General features: G+C 45.1%; 1 protein-coding gene across 1 annotated transcript in view; it reads right to left on the bottom strand.

Annotated features, from left to right (window-relative positions):
• The window catches only part of LOC309565940 (glutamine-dependent NAD(+) synthetase-like), a 41,902-nt gene that overhangs the window by 10,191 nt on the left and 11,325 nt on the right, over positions 1 to 20,386 (bottom strand). The window contains exons 3-12 of the mRNA XM_082270969.1: positions 17,014 to 17,130; positions 16,850 to 16,903; positions 12,634 to 12,723; positions 10,788 to 10,839; positions 8,661 to 8,749; positions 6,366 to 6,456; positions 5,831 to 5,937; positions 4,704 to 4,835; positions 4,222 to 4,291; positions 835 to 960 (exon numbers count right to left, since the gene is read on the bottom strand). Coding sequence (XP_082127095.1) covers positions 835 to 960; positions 4,222 to 4,291; positions 4,704 to 4,835; positions 5,831 to 5,937; positions 6,366 to 6,456; positions 8,661 to 8,749; positions 10,788 to 10,839; positions 12,634 to 12,723; positions 16,850 to 16,903; positions 17,014 to 17,130 — 928 coding nt within the window. The remainder of the gene's footprint in view (positions 1 to 834; positions 961 to 4,221; positions 4,292 to 4,703; positions 4,836 to 5,830; positions 5,938 to 6,365; positions 6,457 to 8,660; positions 8,750 to 10,787; positions 10,840 to 12,633; positions 12,724 to 16,849; positions 16,904 to 17,013; positions 17,131 to 20,386) is intronic.

Below are 20,386 nucleotides of genomic sequence, written 5' to 3'. Positions count from 1 at the left end.
TGGGCTTATTGAGCTTTCCACATGCCGTACTACTGTTTTATGGATACTACATGGGGGGTTCCTCTGGGGTGGTCACTGCTGAAGAAATGGGTGCTGGGCTGTGTTTTGTCCAGGTGGCCTCCTCGCCTGCATTACCTTTGGGGGTGCAGGTGGGGAGGCCAGGTTCTTATTTGGTTTGGGGGGGGGTGTTGGGGGTTCGTTTACAATTAAAACTGAGGTCCTGCTGGTCGCATTGTTCGTTTTAAGTAAATGCTCATCTTCTGAGGGGTAGTTCTGTTAATCCTTTCTGTTATGGGCTGGTCAGCTGTTATGATATACGCCCCTTGGAGGGTGATGGGGGATGTTTGTACTGTATTGTAATATGTTGAGCTGTGTGATTATGATGGACTTCAATAAAATCTTTTTTAAAAAAAAATGTACAAAAATATATTGATGTCTCTGTATGTAATATATGATGTCGCTGTATGTATTTTGTCCCAGGGGCTCCTCTTTCTTGTAGCCCTGGTTGGAATAAGGCTATGTATAGGATTTTTTTATATATTTTTGTTACATTTTTAACAAAAGATTTGTATTATTATATATCTTTAGGGAGGTACCATTTAAAAGCCCACTTTCCGGTGGTGTTAGATCTATTCCCCTCCTTTTTCTTGGTACAAATAAATATAGGGCTGGTCCCATCAAAAACTTTTTTGACTCACATTTTTTACCATAATTATATATCATTCTAAGTAAGCAGAATTCCAACAAAAAAAATTAAGAAGTTCTAACCCTTTTCCCACTTGCACCCAAGTATTAGGTTGCCTTATGTTTGAACCTGTTAAAGTGCACAATAGACTTTCTAGGTGATATCATCCTCCACATAAGAATTAGTTTGCAGAACATGCTGTACGGTCCAGTTTTCACAACTTTTCTTAGCCTTCCATAGACTGAAAGCTCATCGTATGTCATGCCCATATCCTCCTGTAGGGGGCACGTTGGTTAGAAAAGTATTCGAGCATGGCTAGAAATCCGCTAACATGTAAAATACTTTAGTCGGATCATAGGTGTGTTCAGCCCATTGCATTAGGGTGTGCACCCCAAAGCTCAAACACACATGCCTCTCTCTGCAGCCTCAGCTGCACTGGACAGTGCATGACCAAGATAATACTCAGTGCTGAGTGGCTTCCTGTTCATTTGCCAACTGAAGCATAGTAAACAAAATGAACACAGTGAGTGAGTGTATTCGCTGTGTTCATTTAGAAAAGGAAGGGGCTGGTATATTACATATTTACTAGCCCCTTCCCCTACTCTCCATTCTGAAACATCCCCCACAGCAGCCAGGGGGAGAAGGAGGGATGCCAGCAGCACTGTGGGGGGCGTAGCACGGGGGGGGGGGGGAGGCCCAGGCAATAGGGGGAATCGGCATCACACATAGTGATTAGGGTGTGCCCAGGCACACCTGACACACCCCCTGTGTATGCCAATGAGTCTAAAAAAACACTTCACTAAGATATTGTGTAGGCAACCTGTCCACATAAACAGTAATAATTGAGGGCTTCTCTGTTACAGAGTCCTGTTGCTGTTACATGGGTTAAAGCAGCCCATGTCATCAGCATACTAGAGAGTCAAGCCACTGCTTAACATTGAGGGCAGTATTTAGACTCTTCTCCTGCCCTGTGCTCCAATCAACAGCGCTTCTCAGGGCCTCTCTAGAACTAGCTATACTAACCTTTGCTGCAGCAAATAGGACTATTAAAAACTAAAAATGAAGCCCTCAACTATTACGGATTACAAAGTCTGGCTCATAGCAGAGATGGCCCCATCTGCTTTGTCAGTTATGCACAGTCTGACAACAAGCAAGCAGACAGAACTGGCCGTTCTATATTTTTTTTCCCCCACACACAAACACAATATTATATATATATATATAAGGCATACCATACCACACAGTTTATAACCATTTTTTTATAGGTCAATATATATATATATATATATATATATATATATACACACTGTGTATGTAGGTGTGTGCGTGTGTGTGTGTGTATACACACACACTAACATACATACTATTTATACAATCAGTCCCTGCACCCTGGAGCTTACAAAGAAAAAAAAAAAAAATTATATATATATATATATATATATATATATATATATATATATATATATATATATATATATATATATACACACATACATACATACACACATACATACATACATACATACATACATACACACACACTGTATACAGTTGTATTCAAAATTATTCAACCCCCCCCCCCCCCCCAATGCTGTAAAGGGTTTTAGGGAATTTAGTGTATATTTGTAATTGTATTCAGAATGAAATCCTACAAGGACTTCTTAAAGAACCATATGCAACTAAAATGACATCAATTGGTTTTGTAATACAGTAGTAAATGTTTCTTTTGTGAATTCTTCATTGACACAATTATTCAACCCCTTAAAGACTACCACTCTGAAGAACAGAGGTTCATTGAAGTGTTTTCAATCAGGTATTGAAAACACCGGTGGATGTCAGGGAGCAGCAATAAAGCCTAATAAGCACCAATTAGGCAGCTTTAAAATGACTGTGATACTCAGCTCCTTCTAGACATTTACTAGTGTGGTTACAAACATGGTGAAGTCAAGAGAATGGTCCAGGAAGACAAGAGAAGGGGTGATTACTCTTCACAGGAAGGGCAATGGCTATAAGAAGATTGCAAAGATGTTAAACATACCAAGAGACACCATAGGAAGCATCATTCGCAAATTCAAGGCAAAGGGCACTGTTGAAACGCTACCTGGTCGTGGCAGAAAGAAGATGCTGACTTCGACTGCTGTGCGCTACCTGAAGCGTAGAGTGGAGAAAAGTCCCCGTGTGACTGCTGAGGAACTGAGAAAAGATTTGTCAGATGTGGGTACTGAAGTTTCTGCTCAGACAATACGGCGCACACTGCGTAATGAAGGCCTCCATGCCAGAACTCCCAGGCGCACCCCCTTGCTGTCTCCAAAGAATAAGAAGAGTCGACTGCAGTATGCCAAAAGTCATGTGGACAAACCACAGAAGTTTTGGGATAGTGTTCTGTGGACTGATGAAACAAAATTAGAACTGTTTGGGCCCATGGATCAACGCTATGTTTGGAGGAGGAAGAACAAGGCCTATGAAGAAAAGAACACCTTGCCTACTGTGAAGCATGGCGGGGGGTCAATCATGCTTTGGGCTGTTTTGCTTCTGCAGGTACAGGGAAGCTTCAGCGTGTGCAAGGTACCATGAATTCTCTTCAGTACCAGGAGATATTGGATGACAATGTGATGCAGTCCGTCACAAACCTGAGGCTTGGGAGACGTTGGACCTTTCAACAGGACAATGATCCCAAGCATACCTCCAAGTCCACTAGAGCATGGTTGCAGATTAAAGGTTGGAACATTTTGGAGTGGCCATCACAGTCACCAGACTTAAATACGATTGAGAACCTCTGGTGGGACTTAAAGAAAGCAGTTGCAGTGCACAAGCCTAAGAATGTGACTGAACTGGAGGCTTTTGCCCATGACGAATGGGCGAAGATACCCGTAGATCGCTGCAAGACACTTGTGTCAAACCATGCTTCACGTTTAAAAGCTGTTATAACTGTAAAAGGATGTTGTACTAAGTACTAAGATTGAATGTCACTTGGGGGTTGAATAAAACTGATAATGGTGTGAGCACATTAAAGACATTTGTGGTTATTTCATTATAAATGTTATGTTATATTTCTCTGACCTACACGTGCCTCTTTGATTTAATTGTAAGCAGGATGACTGAATGATCAAAATCAATGTCAAACTGGCCAAAACAATCAATTTCAGTGGGGGTTGAATAATTTTGAATAGAACTGTATATATATATATATATATATATATATATATATATATACACACACACACACACACACACTTACACATATATACATACACACTTTTTTTTTTTTACATATGGAACTTACCATACTTGTTATAAGCTGTGTGATCTAGTTCTAATGTGTGGTCTAGTTCTCTAAGGTTGGTCTAGGAGTAAAGGTTGTTCACTTTGCTGATAATAGCTTTTAATTAAATATATATATATATTTTTTAATAATGATTTTAGAACCATTTATTTAAAGGATATCAAACAACAGTTTAAAAACTTAAAACAATAAAGTTAACTATGGACAAGAACAAGGAAGAGACTGTAAAATAAGAGACCAAGGACTGTCCTACCTCATCGGTCTGCGATATGCGTCCATCTGTGAGCGGCTCCAGTTCTGCTGTTGGCGGGGCAGACAGTATACTGGAATATTAAAAACATGATGAGTTCAGGATGATTACAGTCCATCAGATCAGGACTAAGAAGTACACATTTTATTTTTGAAATCAGGAAAATATTAGAAAGAAAATCAGGAAATAGTGCACACGAGTAGATTCAGGGAGCAGGTGGAGTGCTAGAATGATGATTGCAAGCTTTCTGCAGCTTACCGCTATGCTACAAACAGAAGGCAATTTTATCTGCACCTGCTCAGGTCTATTCAGATTACACACACAGCTAAATATTCAGCGAAAGGATCCAAGCCCCTCCCTGTCTCTGGTTCTTACAGCTCTGTATGGAGTACCAGTCAGAAACAAACAGTCCACAATAGCAGAGTTGGGTGGACTGTCCTGTTTTGCACCACATTTATTCAGATGGAAGTTTGATCTTCACCCACCTTGTCAGTGCGCTGAGCTGAAATGTATCGATAGCATAGCCGATTAATCTTCTCAGATCTGTTTTACTGATCCCACCAATGAGGTTTATGTCGGCACTGGAGCAGTCATACTTTGTCAGGTATCCTCGAAGGCTTTATTAAACAAAAGTATAAAAATTATGCTGACTGGAACTAAGTATTTGTAAATCATTTTAAAGGTTATTGCAAAAACATCAGGGGGTAAGAAGTGCTGTGAAATGTTTTTTTAAAAAATTTGTGTGTTTGAATATTTCAAGCATTCACACAGTCACCATGAAAAATCACAGTAATCTGCCTCATATGTTTATTTCCTAGGATTGCCAGCGCCATCTAGTGGCCATAATGTAGTATTTTCCTGATTGAGGTATTTTAGGAAAATATCACTATATGGGCACTAGGATGGTACTGAAAATCCTAGGTAATAAAACTTATTAGACATGTTAAGCGTAAGATTTTATGTTAAGAGCATTATTATTGAGGGTTGTGCGAATGCTTAAGGCATTTGCACAGCGAATTTTAAAAAATAGTCGCCACAAAACCCTAAAACAATGTTGGTTTTAAAAGAGTTTACAAACCTCAGATCTATTTTTCAGTATCTCGGGCATCATGTCTTAAAGAGGAACTTCACCCCTCCCCCCATTGTTATCCCCTCACCTTCTATGGTTTCGTGGGTTATCTTCAAAATACATACTCACACAAGTTCAGTGTTGTCCTGCTTTAACCCACCAATCCTCCGCTGCACACTGAGCCCACGTCTGCCATCTTCTGTACTTACCATCATGTGTCAAGCGGTCTTTCCCGGGTGCAGCCAGGCCCCCTGGTGACACTCACATGCACGTTGTGTTCTAGATTGCCGCAAAGCCTTCTGGGATGCATAAAGTGATTATTCCTGGAGGCTTGGGGCAGCTATGGACATTATTCTGATCTAGACAAAGGCTGGAGAACAGGCTATTTTCCCCCCAAAAAATATTCCGGCTAGAATTCTGACTAGAATTAAACTAGATGTCTGGATTTCTCAACCATTTTAAAGAATATTTCCTTAAAAATGTGTCAGAATTCATATTCTACATTTATTGTCATTGGTTTAATATATAAATGATCGATCTAACCTCTCATCCACATTAGCTGATCCGAGAACCAGCAGTCCTCCTAGTAAGCCACGTGTCCAGAGGCTGAGCTGAGCAAACAAGTACGCCATCACCATCCTTAATCGGGCCTGTGGAAAGAAGTGACATGACAATATCATTTAGATTGGACCTAGCATCAAATATATGGTTTCATATTAAACACACGCATGCTCAATAATGCATTAGAGTAACACTTCCAGATATTTCCGATTATAGTACTCCTCTTGACATTTCTCTACAGAAGGACAGCACCATCTTTGCTAAGGCACAAGCCAGGGTCTCCTACTTCCTGGATTGATGACACAATCATGTGAAATCTGGTATCTGTGCAGTTCTTAGCGGTATTTACAAATGTCCAATATAAATCAGCCTCGGTCTTGATTTGCTACATTGGAGGGCCGGGGAGACATTGGAGGTCCAATAGACCAATCCATAGTAACTATATACACCCTCTAGTTTCAAAAGTGATGATATGATTTTTCAATCGCATTCCATGTCTATACTCTGGCACTAATACCCTTGCCATAGCCATGCACCACATGGCATTATCTTCTCTTTTCACCCATCCAAGAAGCATTGTTACATCCAATACCAGGGGGTCACCAAACCTTCTAAGCAAAGATTTAGTTAATTGTCCTTCAGACTTTAAGGGGGCTAAAGGCCCGTACACACGTACCGATCGTCGGCATACAAACGTCGGTGGACGAAGGATCTGCCGATTGTACGCGTGTTAGTATGGTGCCTCCGACAGATGTCTGCGCACAATCCGCGGACAAAAGTCTTTCTTGCAAACATGAAAATTTTTGTATGCCGACACCAGAACGGACGATTGTTCGCCTGTCAGTACAGAATTCGGCCGACAGACCGCAGATTTGCAAGACTGGGCATGCTCAGAAAATAGAAAACACAGGGAAAGTTAACCATTACATGACATCACTTCTGCAGTCGGCGGACAAAATTCTTGTGCTGTCCTTGTGCTGTCTTTGCACTTTTCAGCAGACACCGACATCCCGGGGAGAAAAGAGGAACATTTGTATGCCGACCATCGGTACGTGTGTACGGGGCTTAACTGTGGTCAGTGGGAGTAGAAAATGCCCCAGCATCATAAAGAGTGGACAATACCTCAGGCTTCGTGATCAGTGGGAGGAAAAGGTCTACATAGTGCCTGTGATCAGTAGGGGGAATAGTGCCCTATCACTGGTATCAGTGAGAGAAATAGTGCCCTATCTTTGTGTCAGTGAGAGGAATAGCGTTTCGTCATTTATATCAGTGGAAGGAATTATGCCGCACCATTAGTGTCAGTGGAAGGAATAGTGTCCCATTGTTGGTGTCACTGTGAGGAAAAGCATCCCAGCACTGTTCCATCATTTATATCTATAGGAATAATTATGCCATGTCATTGGTGTCAGTGTGGGGAATAGTACCCCATCATTGCTGTCAGTGGGGGGGAATGGTGTCCCATCATTGCTGTCAGTGGGAGGACTGGCGTCCCATCATTGCTGTCAGTGGGAGGACTGGCGTCCCATCATTGCTGTCAGTGGGAGGACTGGCGTCCCATCATTGCTGTCAGTGGGAGGACTGGCGTCCCATCATTGCTGTCAGTGGGAGGAATGGCGTCCCATCATTGCTGTCAGTGGGAGGAATGGCGTCCCATCATTGCTGTCAGTGGGAGGACTGGCGTCCCATCATTGCTGTCAGTGGGAGGACTGGCGTCCCATCATTGCTGTCAGTGGGAGGACTGGCGTCCCATCATTGCTGTCAGTGGGAGGACTGGCGTCCCATCATTGCTGTCAGTGGGAGGACTGGCGTCCCATCATTGCGGTCAGTGGGAGGACTGGCGTCCCATCATTGCTGTCAGTGGGAGGACTGGCGTCCCATCATTGCTGTCAGTGGGAGGACTGGCGTCCCATCATTGCTGTCAGTGGGAGGAATGGCGTCCCATCATTGCTGTCAGTGGGAGGAATGGCGTCCCATCATTGCTGTCAGTGGGAGGAATGGCGTCCCATCATTGCTGTCAGTGGGAGGAATGGCGTCCCATCATTGCTGTCAGTGGGAGGAATGGCGTCCCATCATTGCTGTCAGTGGGAGGAATGGCGTCCCATCATTGCTGTCAGTGGGAGGACTGGCGTCCCATCATTGCTGTCAGTGGGAGGACTGGCGTCCCATCATTGCTGTCAGTGGGAGGACTGGCGTCCCATCATTGCTGTCAGTGGGAGGACTGGCGTCCCATCATTGCTGTCAGTGGGAGGACTGGCGTCCCATCATTGCTGTCAGTGGGAGGACTGGCGTCCCATCATTGCTGTCAGTGGGAGGAATGGCGTCCCATCATTGCTGTCAGTGGGAGGACTGGCGTCCCATCATTGCTGTCAGTGGGAGGAATGGCGTCCCATCACTGCTGTCAGTGGGAGGACTGGCGTCCCATCATTGCTGTCAGCGGGAGGACTGGCGTCCCATCATTGCTGTCAGTGGGAGGACTGGCGTCCCATCATTGCTGTCAGTGGGAGGACTGGCGTCCCATCATTGCTGTCAGTGGGAGGACTGGCGTCCCATCATTGCTGTCAGTGGGAGGACTGGCGTCCCATCATTGCTGTCAGTGGGAGGACTGGCGTCCCATCATTGCTGTTGAGATACAGGTTCTTACAAGAGACTATTAACATTTCCATATCGGAACATATTACTATCTATTTAAAGGGAAAGCAATATAAATGTTTAACGGTGTAAACTTTTAAATGCATGGAATAAGATGTGTACTATTAACACTCTATATGGCACTAACACCTTTTCGATGTGTATTGTAGACTCCCAATATTACCTATTTGGTGCCCACAACTCTTCACAGATTTCTGATCCTAGGCAGGTGTCTTTAGTTGCCAGAACTGCATCACCAAATGGTACCGTGTCCTACAGGGTAATCAAAACACAACAGCATGTAATAATAATATATATATTACACTATACATATACACTGTGTTTATATTATATATATATTACACACACACAGTATCTCACAAAAGTGAGTACACCCCTTTTTTGTAAATATTTTATTATATCTTTTCATGTGACAACACTGTAGCAAAGTGTAATTTCCTCAATGTAAAGTAGTGAGCGTACAGATTGTATAACAGTGTACATTTGCTGTCCCCTCAAAATAACTCAACACACAACCGTTAATGTCTAAACCGCTGGCAACAAAATTGTGTACACCCCTAACTGAAAATGTCCAATTTGGGCCCAATTAGCCATTTTCCCTCCCCGGTGTCATGTGACTCTTTTGTGTTACAAGGTCTCAGGTGTGAATGGGGAGCAGGTGTGTTACATTTGGGGTTATCCAAGACGACCAGTGCCTTGCTAAAGAAGCTGAGGGTAAAGGTGATGGACTGGCCAAGTATGTCTCCAGACCTAAACCCTATTGAGCATCTGTGGGGCATCCTCAAACGGAAGGTGGAGGAGCGCAAGGTCTCTAACATCCACCAGCTCCGTGATGTCTTCATGGAGTTGTGGAAGAGGACTCCAGTGGCAATCTGTGAAGCTCTGGTGAATTCCATGCCCAAGAAGGTTAAGGCAGTGCTGGAAAATAATGGTGGCAACACCAAATATTGACACTTTGGGCCCAATTTGGACATTATGAAGGATCGAGGATGAGCGCCAATGGCTTTACACCAATTATGTCCCTTACAAAGCCTTTTCATGTCCCTAGCAGATAATTTCAATGCCCCTCCAAGAGTCTTTCAATGCCCCTCCAGGAGTCTTTCAATGCCCCTCAATGTCTCTTACAGAGCCTTTTAATGCCCAAGACAGAGAATTTCAATGCCGCTGACAGAGCCTGTAGTGTCCCTTACAGAGCCTTTTGATGTCCCTAACAGAGAATGTCAATGCCCCTCAAAGAGTCTTTCAATGCCCCTGAAGGTGGGCTGATGGCAGGGTGGGCTTAAGATCACGCTCCCACGATTTCTTCTGACCGGAAGGTCGGAAACAGCAGGTAGCGGCAGCCATCTTGGATGTGGTAAAATGCCACAGAACCCCAATTTTGTTCTTGCGGGTGTTCCGCGGAACACCAATTGGGAAATGCTGGTTTAAGGCAAACAGCATGGTATTCGGGTTGTCTTCGTGATCCCATAGCATGAATTTATAGTTCTTTGTTCATTCCCTGCGTAAATTCCAAAATATATATACACTATAGTTTGTAGATGCTACACTTATTGGGATTTGTTTTTTTTACCAAAGACATGTAGCAGAATATATTTGGGCCTAAATTTAGGAAAAATTTCCATTTTTTTTTCTTTTTATTGGAAATTTTTTATAACAAAAAGCAAAAAATATAATTTGCAATCTTTTTTTTGCTTATTAAAGAATATAAAAAAAACTGGTGGTAATCAAATACCACCAAAGGAAAGCTCTGTGCGTGTGAAAAAAAATATATAAAATTAATTTGTGTACAGTGTTGCATGACCACGCAATTGCCAGTTCAAGTAGCGCAGTGCTGAACAGAAAAAAAAAATGCCCAGATCATGACGGCGGTAAAACCTTCTAGGAGGTCAAGTAGTGAAAATGAATGTTCAGAAATATAACATAAGCCCAATTGTAACTTGTCTTTAAAAGGCACCTGTCGATGATAGAAATATTGCTGCCATTGCAGTCTCTGAGGTTGTCCTCTTTATTGTGGCTTTACTATCCTGGAACCCAACAGTAGCTAAAACCATAGAAGTACAGTATGGAGTGCCAGACCAAAATTACTATCTGGGGAGTCACTGATCCAACATGTAGCTGCCGAACCCCAACCCCTGACCTGCATTCTGAATCCAGGTCAGTGATTGGATGGTTGTGCAGCAAGGATTAGCGTGGCATTCTTGGCGCTCGCATTTTTACAAAGTGATGGCGGCTCTTATATGTCAGAGCTAACATTTTTTTATAAGTGTAATAATAAAACACACATTCCCACCTGCCCGGTGATTTCCTGAATAGTTTGTGGAAGGAAGTGATCTTCAACTTCTCTAAACAATGAAGAAAGATGCTGATTACATTGTAATATTTGTGAGAAAAGCATACAGAAGGCTAACAAGAGATTCAAAAACTTTTTAAAACAGCTAAAATGGATCTCAAATACAAAACAGATTTGTTTTTTGTCTGCAATTCTGATCAACCACCGTTGTTATCCAAACACTCATTGCCAGAGAGTACAGCCAGATCCTGGACCTCACTGCAGGCTACACTGCCGTTAAGAACAGAGCAACAGCACACTGTCTGCTCTTCCCATAGGTGGGCTCATGATTTGTACAAATTGGGCAGCTGCACAGGGGCCTATTGAACTTCAGAGCCTATTTATACTGGATGAGGGTAGGGCAGGTGCTGGGACATTCTCCCACTGTCACATATACCTGGACAATGCTCATGCCTGGGGCTGGTGATAAGCAGGATATATCATGATGTCCTAACCATACTGCTGGTTTTGAACAACCAAATGATTCCCTGCCGGACCGGCAGAAAGACACGCAGAATTCTTCTCCCATTTAATCATCTGGACACTCCTTGGACCTAATCTGAAAAGGGGATGTCAGTGTATGGCACAGGCTCTTCATGTGGATCGACCTCCCTATCCGTGGATCCGCCTCCCTATCTGTGGACCCGCCTACCTATCCGTGGACCCGCCTACCTATCTACCTGTCCCGGTCAGGACACCATCTGCAAGGAGATCGCACATTCCCTGTGTGTGTGAGGGTTTCCCCCAGGAAGGGGCGTACACATATTTTCAATCTGGGGATCAGGTACCAAGTAAAAGCCTTTTTATATAAAATAATTGGCGCCAAATGCATCAAGACCCAGCAAGAAGAGAAGTGGTGCTTTGCAGTGTTCATGAGTACAGAATAGCAACGGATTCCGAGAATTACACTCAGCACAACAGAAGTGGTACTGTGCAGCGTCCATACATACAGAATAAGGACAGATACTGAGAATTATACCCAGCATACAGGATAAGAGAAGTGGTACTGTGCTGAGTGCATACATACAGAATAACAAAAAATGCTGAGAATTACACCTAGCATACAGGACAAGAGAAGGGGTACTGTGCAGAGTCCATACATACAGAATAAGAATAGTTACTGAGAATTACACCCAGCATAAAGGACAACAGAAGTGGTACTGTGCAGAGTCAGGGACTGCTGTGGATGTACATCACTGTCTTTGCTAAACTACTCAACCACTCCCACTCTCAGATATCTACACCATAAAGGATAATCATTCCGTAGTCCACAATAAGTGGGGTGGGGGCTGTATGTGATAACTTAGAAAGTGCGCAGAGGACACAGGACAGATCCGATTCTCATAATTTGTTGCACATATGGAATCAATATATTAAAACACTTTAACCTTTTGCTGCCCTTATAAAGGCATGTGTGTGGAAACAAAGAGATTATGCTTTAAAGCCTACACACCACGCATATACACCCATGGACAGCAGAGCTTTCTAAGCTGATCACAGTGCACTCCCAGCACAATTACCAAGCTGTCAGACAGTTCCTGGGCCATACTAATGACCGGGAATTGGCAGGATCAGTTCCCGATCATGTGACCACTGTGACAGGCAATCACAATGGTCATGTGATAAGGCGATCCTTCCTTTCCCCTGGGCATACACATCCTATTGAAAAGGAATTCTGTGGCTGGAAGAAAAGGGGTAAATGGTATATTATACAGACCAAACGGGAGCAAACAAGAGAAGCTTGATGTTGGGGTTTACATACACTTTAATGGTAATAACACGCATTATACAGATTGCTCTACAATACCTTGGTTTATTCCATGGTGTAAACCAGCGCAGCTTCCGGTAATTTCCAGCATTCGCCATGACCGTTTTTGGTCGGATAAGCAGAATTTTCCTTTGAAAGAAATAAAATCAAATTTCAATTTGAACACCACTGAGCCAACTGATTTTTTTTCGGATTTTAACGGAAGACATTAAAAAAAATGCGCGATTAAATATTATAATAAATCAAGTGAAAATAGATAACTAGAAATGCCCATGTACTCTGACATTATAGAAATATTCCTACTAATCACACAATGGTCAGAACTCGGTCTTGTCTTCAATTCCTCCCAGGGTTTTATTCCATGGGGTGTGTGTGTCCTCCCTGGGTGCAAGCCACCCACTTTTGTTTAAACCCAGACTACAGGAAATTTGTAAAATTATTGCTTGCAGTGTGGTTGCACTTCAAGGTTCAACTGATTGTTCAGTCTGGGGGAGAGTAGAAGCACTTTAGCGTACATGATCGATCCTCTGCTCTCCTGGCAAATTGTGCCTCCCATGCCTTGATGGAGAACTATCCCCTGGCTTCCCTATGGACCCTGCATTGGTCTTGATGATGTCAGGACCCTAGACACCAGAGCATGGGGGAAGATGATGTTGCAAGGACAGGTCTAGCAGCATAGAGGATGGCCTAGGTAGGTCTTTTTTCTATGTCCTCTACACCTAAACGAGCAATTAACCCTTGTAGTGTGAGCACAGCCCCACTACTAGTGTTAATTTCATCAACGAAAACGTTTTCGTCACCGATTTAGTCAACGGCATTTTTCAAGTGACGAAAACGCAAAGAATAACTAGCAACAACTATGACGAAAATCAAATCCGTTTTCGTTAACGAACGAAAACTAAACGAGAATGTGAGGCAGGGACGTTTACCCAACTTCCGAGAGTCGAGACCAGTCACCTCACCAGAGCACTGCAGTACTACAGCCAGAGTCAGGCGTTCGGACTCCAGACCCAACTCAGTCACATCATCACACGGCAGACGACCACCCAGGCAGTGGCACCCATCACCACATCCAGAGCAGAGCACCCACTGAGTGAGTTACAACAGCCAGGCCAGCCATTACTGCCTCCCCTGAGTCCCCTCAGACCACTGGCATCCACCATCCAGCACTTTGTGTGTGTGTGTGTGTGTGTGTGTGTGCGTGCATACGGCGATGAGGCCGGCCCATCCTGTTCAACTTCAGAGTCAGACCACCCTTAAACCTGAGACTCCCATCCAGCACTCTGAGCAGCACTGTGCTGTGTGTACTGCAGGCAGCAGCATTACAGGCCTCCTCTCTGACCTGACCACCGCAGGCATCCGGCACTGTGCAATGCATACAGGCCATCCCTTAGACCACCTGAGACCACCACACATCCAGCACTGTCCATGTCCAGCAGCATTACAGGCCTCCTCTGACTACCGCAGGCATCCAGGGCACTGTGCATTACAGGCCATCCCTTAGACCTGAGACCACCATCCAGAACTGTGCAGCAGCATTACAGGCCTCCTCTGACCTGACCACCATAGGCATCCAGGGCATTACAGGCCATCCCTTGGACCACCATCCAGCACTGTGCATCATACAGGCCATCCCTTAGACCTGAGACCACCATCCAGGCTCCAGCACTGTCCAGCAGCATTGCAGGCTTCCTCTGTCTGACCTTACACCACAGGCATCCAGGGCATTACAGGCCATCCCTTAGACCCGAGACCACCATCCAGGCTCCAGCACTGTCCAGCAGCATTGCAGGCTTCCTCTGTCTGACCTTACCACCACAGGCATCCAGGGCATTACAGGCCATCCCTTAGACCTGAGACCACCATCCAGGCTGTGTAGTGCTGTGCTAGTGCATGCTCAAAGCTTAATACCATAAATAATAACATATTCTATTTTTCATTCCAGCAATAGTATATAATGAGTTTGGAAATTGTAGAGAAATGCTTAAATAATGCATTACAAATTACAATTGAACTACACCCATTTGATTATAGATGACTAAAATGTAGGACGTTTTAGTCAACTAAAACACTTGCAGAAGACTAAAATGGGACTAAAAGTAAAATGATATTTTAGTCCTAAGACTAAAACTAAATTGAAATTTGCTGCCAAAATTAACACTGCCCACTACAAGGCATAGTTTTTAAGTTTCTCCAGAGTTGGGCTTTAAATCGCAATATCGAAATAATTAAGTGAACAAGGGCAACATCAGCATCCCTTTAGACGTGCATGGTCCTCGCTTATCCCTGCTGGCCAGTTGCGACAGGAATAATGCACATCTAAAAAGGCATGCCATGATATGTTCTTTAATATGACGCTATATGCAGGGAGCCTTTTGTCTGAAGATGACTACGAAATCTGAACTGGTGTGATCCTTGATGATCTAGCTCATAGGTGCTCAACCTGTGGCCCTTCAGCTGTTGTGGAACTAAAAGCCCTAGCATGTCTCTGCCATTGGAAATCCTGCTTGTAACTGTCAGCGGCATGCAATGCCCCATGGGAATTGTAGTTCCAGAGCAGCTGGAGGAGGTCACAGGTTGAGCACCCATGAGCTGGTAGTAGTCACTTTAAAGTGGTTGTAAAGGATGAAGAATTTTTACTCTCATGCATTCAATGCATGAAGGTAAAAAAACACGTCAATGTGCACCCCCCCCCCCACAGTCCCCTTAATACTTACCCAAGCCTGATCCAGTGATGTGCAGAGGAGCCAAGTCTCTCCCCGGTCTCTCCCTTCTTTATTGGCTGAGACACAGCCAGTGAGTAGGGAGTGGGGTGGGACTGAGCCATGACCTGTGTGTCCCATAATAAACACATTGAGTCAGCCTGAGTGCGAGCATGCATGAGTGCCCCTAGAGTAAGCAGCTTGCTATGGGGGCATTTGGCAAGGGGGGGGGGGGCAGAAGAACCACCATTGGGACCCGAGAAGAGGAGGATCTGGGCTTCTCTGTGCAAAACCACTGCACAGAGCAGTAAGTATGATGTGTTTATTATCTTAAAGGTAAAAAAAAACGAAACCCTAAGATCCCCTTTAAGCTGAACTTCTTCCGTAATTTTAAAGATGCTCTGAGACACTTTTTCAGTTTAAATGAGCGTCAGAAAGATACCTACAGAGCCAACATTTATTTCATCAATGAATACAAAGCATTCTCTGATTGGATGAGATGGCGGGGCAGTGATGTCACACTTTCCACCGCATTCATTCAGCAAATGCTTTGCATTCATTCAGAAAAACAAATTATATGAATGGCGCGTGTGACGAGAAAGTGACCCCCTATGTCAAAGCAGCCTATTGGCACAGGACCTGGAACCAAGATGAGATCACTGGAGTAGCAGTGACTGTTTCTTTGGTTCCCAGCTTCCAGGGGGATTGGCAAGGTATGGTAAATACCTAGTAGCATTGACCCAAGCTGGACCATTCTAACTATGTAAAAATATCTATACCCGGAATTATTCTTTAAGGGTGGTTTTACGCTGCTGTGCAGTGGTGTGGCTGCAATGCAGGCAAAGCGCAGTGTACATGCAGGTTTTGTGCAGGTTACCTACGGCTTCCCATAGACTTCTATTTTTGGTGCATTTTCTGAAAGCACACCAAAAGTCCTGCGTGCTGCATCTTTGCTGGGTTTTCAGAAAACGTACCAAAAAAAGCATGATCCAATACAGTGGTCTCCAAACACCAAGGAGCACAGTTCCTCCTAAGGACACTAACAATGGGGGAACAATGACAGCAGTGATAGGGCACAATCCCTTTCACCGACACCAAAAATGAAGCATTGTTTACTTCCGCTTATGCTGGGACATTTTCCACACCCGATAGCCATGGTCCAGCCCCCCCCCCCCCCCCCACAGTAAACTGCCTCTTTCTTTAGAAAGTTTGGAGGCCTCTGATTAAATAGAGGTCTATGAGAAACTGTGGGTAAGCTGCACGGAAACCGCAGGTAGATTGGCCCTTAGGGATTTAGTAGCCAAAACTGCAGATTTTAATATATCTGCAAAATTCATTTAAAAACAACTCAAAAGTCAATGAGAGTCAATGGCAGAGACTTGGACATATCTAGGTCCATGGTATAATATTCCATCATTGGAAAATTCCGTCCTTTTATCAAACATTTTTCCATATTGTTAATTGCTGTTAATAGAGAAATTATCTCTAAGGCAGATCAGACAGGAATTCTATGATGATTAAAAGAAATAAATGTAAAAGGAAAATCTGATTACTTGTTAAGGAAGATCACCCGGCAGTTGTATCGGACATTTTTGTGCATCACCGGCCTGCAAAGAAGGAGCCGTTAGATCAGAGCATAGACAACAAAGCAGGTTGTATCGTCTTGTTAATATATAAACAGATGATGTATTGGTGACAACAAGGATGACATACTCACATCCCCACATCGCAGATGATATCGGTGGTCACCGAAGATTCCAGCAGCTTCGCCAGGACTTGGAAAGAATGAAGGATTGTATCGGACTTGAAAAAGTGATCTGAACAGCCATAACCACTGTGTGAAGAATGATAATTAACAATTATACACAAATTGCTCTAAATGATTTACTGGGATTGAAGCTGAACCTCCAGGCACAGTCCATTAAAAAATATCCCTTAAAGCGGAGTTCCACCCTGGGGGAAAAAACAAAGTCAACAGCTACAAATACTGAAGCTGCTGACTTTTAATATAAGGACACTTACCTGTCCAGTGATCCCGCAATGTCTGCACCCAAAGCCAACCCATCCATCGGCTCCAGGTGCAGGCGCCGGCATCCTTACAGCCTTGCGGCTTCACAGCTTGTTTCTTAATGCACATACGTGAGTCGTGCTGTGCTTTCTGATTGGTCCTGCAGTCTTCTGGGACCTGTGTGTCTCTCAGAAGACAGCGGGGGGGGGTACTTGGAGGGGCCACAAATGACTTGGGTCCCCGGAGCGTCCTTACATGGAAGTGGGGGCGGGTACCAGTTTTTGGCAGGTATCCGCTCCCCCCAGAAAGGTGCCTAATGTGGCACTGGAGGGGGGGAGAAGCAGAAAAGCGGAGCTTCCACTTTTGGTCGGAACTCCGCTTTAATAACCACAAATTATATAAATCAAACATCTCTGAAAACCTAGATATAACCTTCTAAAAGTAGCGGTGACATAATCATTGTGCTGTACTTAGCCTGTGCAGACAGCAGAGCGGTGGTAGGGGCCCAACAAACCCCCCCCCCCCCCCCCCCACTACAGGCTTCCTGCAGAAAACTAAAGGAGGGGGCGGAGACAAGACCAGTCACCCTGTATATAAAAAGAGCAGCAGTGACCGGTCTTTATTACAGGAAGCTGCACAGAGGCAAAGTCTCACACTGGATTAATGCACAGATCTGGAAGAAATGCTGTTGTATTTTATAATCTCTTTCCTTTCTTTGTTTCTAAGGAAGGCATCGCTATAATTACTGTGTCCTTATCTGCCAGATCACACTCTGATCATCTCATATCCATGGGAACCCTATATGAAATGTAGTGTTTTTTTTATGTATTCTTTGTTTATTATGTTCAGTACCAACAAATAAAAGATACATTTTTCTAAAAATATTAGCATTTCTTTAATTCCGGTAAATTAAATAATTAACTGAAACTTTCGTACAAAATGACACTAAGTAAAAAGAGTAAAATAGTCCCTACTATATTTCCGCCTTCTGGGGACCCAGCAGGATACCCTTCCTTTACCACATTGTTTTGTCCCTTTCTTCCGCTCTATCCCCATCTTTACACTTTGGGGCCCATTTATGAAAAAAAAAAAAAAAAATTGCTGTGCGAATCTGACAAACATTTGTACAACTGCCACAAAAGAAAAAAAAAATTGCATGATTATTAATGATGGTCGCAAGTGCAAGCTAGTGGCCATAATGCGTTATCTTCCTGAAATACCATAAATCAGGAAAATATTACATTATGGGCACTAGGTGGTGGTGACAATCATAGAAGATACTCATATTAGACGAAATTCGATTTTTCTTTTGTGGTGGCTGTGTGAATGTTTGACACATTCGTACGGTAAATGTTTTTATAAAAAGAGGAGTGTTGGCTTTGGATACATACACCAACCAAACAGCTCAATCAGCCTCAAGACCCTAGAGGACTACTGAGAGCCGGCTACTTAGTGAACCGACTACTAAGAGCCCACACTTACTTATTGCTCCCACTGGTCTAAACACTGTGTGCCGCTCCCCCCCCCCCCCGCCCCAAGGGCTGTAGGAAATCTATAGATACCGCTGTGAATAACTGATTGAGTCTATGGTAAAATTAACGCTTTTATAGTTGATAGATCTGGATCCGCAGGTGATCCTAGCTTTGGTCATGTGAATTGTTATCGGTGTTTTTGAATTCATTAATATTCTATAGCAATCCTGAAGACCTTCAATATAAAATTAGAAACAAAATTAGTAAATAGATCTTCAGGACAGGAAGAATTACGCCAACAGCCGTATAATTCAGGGGAGGGAAATCTCCACCAACTCTGTACCGGCAGGGCCCGACCCCTCACTCGGTACAGGCAGAGGCGGTAGAGCTCGACCCCCTCACTCGGTACCGGCAGAGGCCGTAGAGCTCGACCCCCTCACTCGGTACCGCCAGAGGCCATAGAGCTCGACCCCCTCACTCGGTACCGGCAGAGGCCGTAGAGCTCGACCCCCTCACTCGGTACCGGCAGAGGCCGTAGAGCTCGACCCCCTCACTCGGTACCGGCAGAGGCCGTAGAGCTCGACCCCCTCACTCGGTACCGGCAGAGGCCGTAGTGCTCGACCCCCTCACTCGGTACCAGCAGAGGCCGTAGAGCTCGACCCCCTCACTCGGTACCGACAGAGGCCGTAGAGCTCGACCCCCTCACTCGGTACCGGCAGAGGCCGTAGAGCTCGACCCCCTCATTCGGTAGCTCGACCCCCTCACTCGGTACCGGCAGAGGCCGTAGAGCTCGACCCCCTCACTCGGTACCGGCAGAGGCCGTAGAGCTCGACCCCCTCACTCGGTACCGGCAGAGCTCGACCCCCTCACTCTGTACCGGCAGAGGCCGTAGAGCTCGACCCCCTCACTCGGTACCGGCAGAGGCGGGAGAGCCCGACCCCCTCACTCGGTACCGGCAGAGCTCGACCCCCTCACTCGGTACCGGCAGAGGCGGTAGAGCCCGACCCCCTCACTCAGTACCGGCAGAGGCGGTAGAGCCCGACCCCCTCACTCGGTACCGGCAGAGGCGGTAGAGCCTTACCCCATCACTCGGTACCGGCAGAGGCGGTAGAGCCCGACCCCCTCACTCGGTACCGGCAGAGGCGGTAGAGCCCGACCCCCTCACTCGGTACCGGCAGAGGCGGTAGAGCCCGACCCCCTCACTCGGTACCGGCAGAGGCGGTAGAGCCCGACCCCCTCACTCGGTACCGGCAGAGGCGGTAGAGCCCGACCCCCTCACTCGGTACCGGCAGAGGCGGTAAAGCCGGATCCCTCACTCGGTACCGGCAGAGGCGGTAGAGCCCCGACCCCTCACTCGGTACCGGCAGAGGCGGTAGAGCCCCGACCCCTCACTCGGTACCGGCAGAGGCGGTAGAGCCCCGACCCCTCACTCTGTACCGGCATATCGATATGATATCGACTATCGTTCTGCGGGCGTGGGCGATATTCATATCGCCGAAGACACGATATTTAGCATTAGGCAAGGGGCATGGCCGGAAGACGTGCGGGACGGACGCGGCTTGTGAGAGCTCCGATACCGCCGTACAGAATCCTCAGCAATCCTCCTAAAT

Source organism: Pelophylax lessonae, assembly GCF_965119305.1.
Source record: "Pelophylax lessonae genome assembly, chromosome: 10".
Lineage (NCBI taxonomy): Eukaryota > Metazoa > Chordata > Amphibia > Anura > Ranidae > Pelophylax > Pelophylax lessonae.
This window is presented reverse-complemented; position numbering and strand designations above follow the sequence as displayed.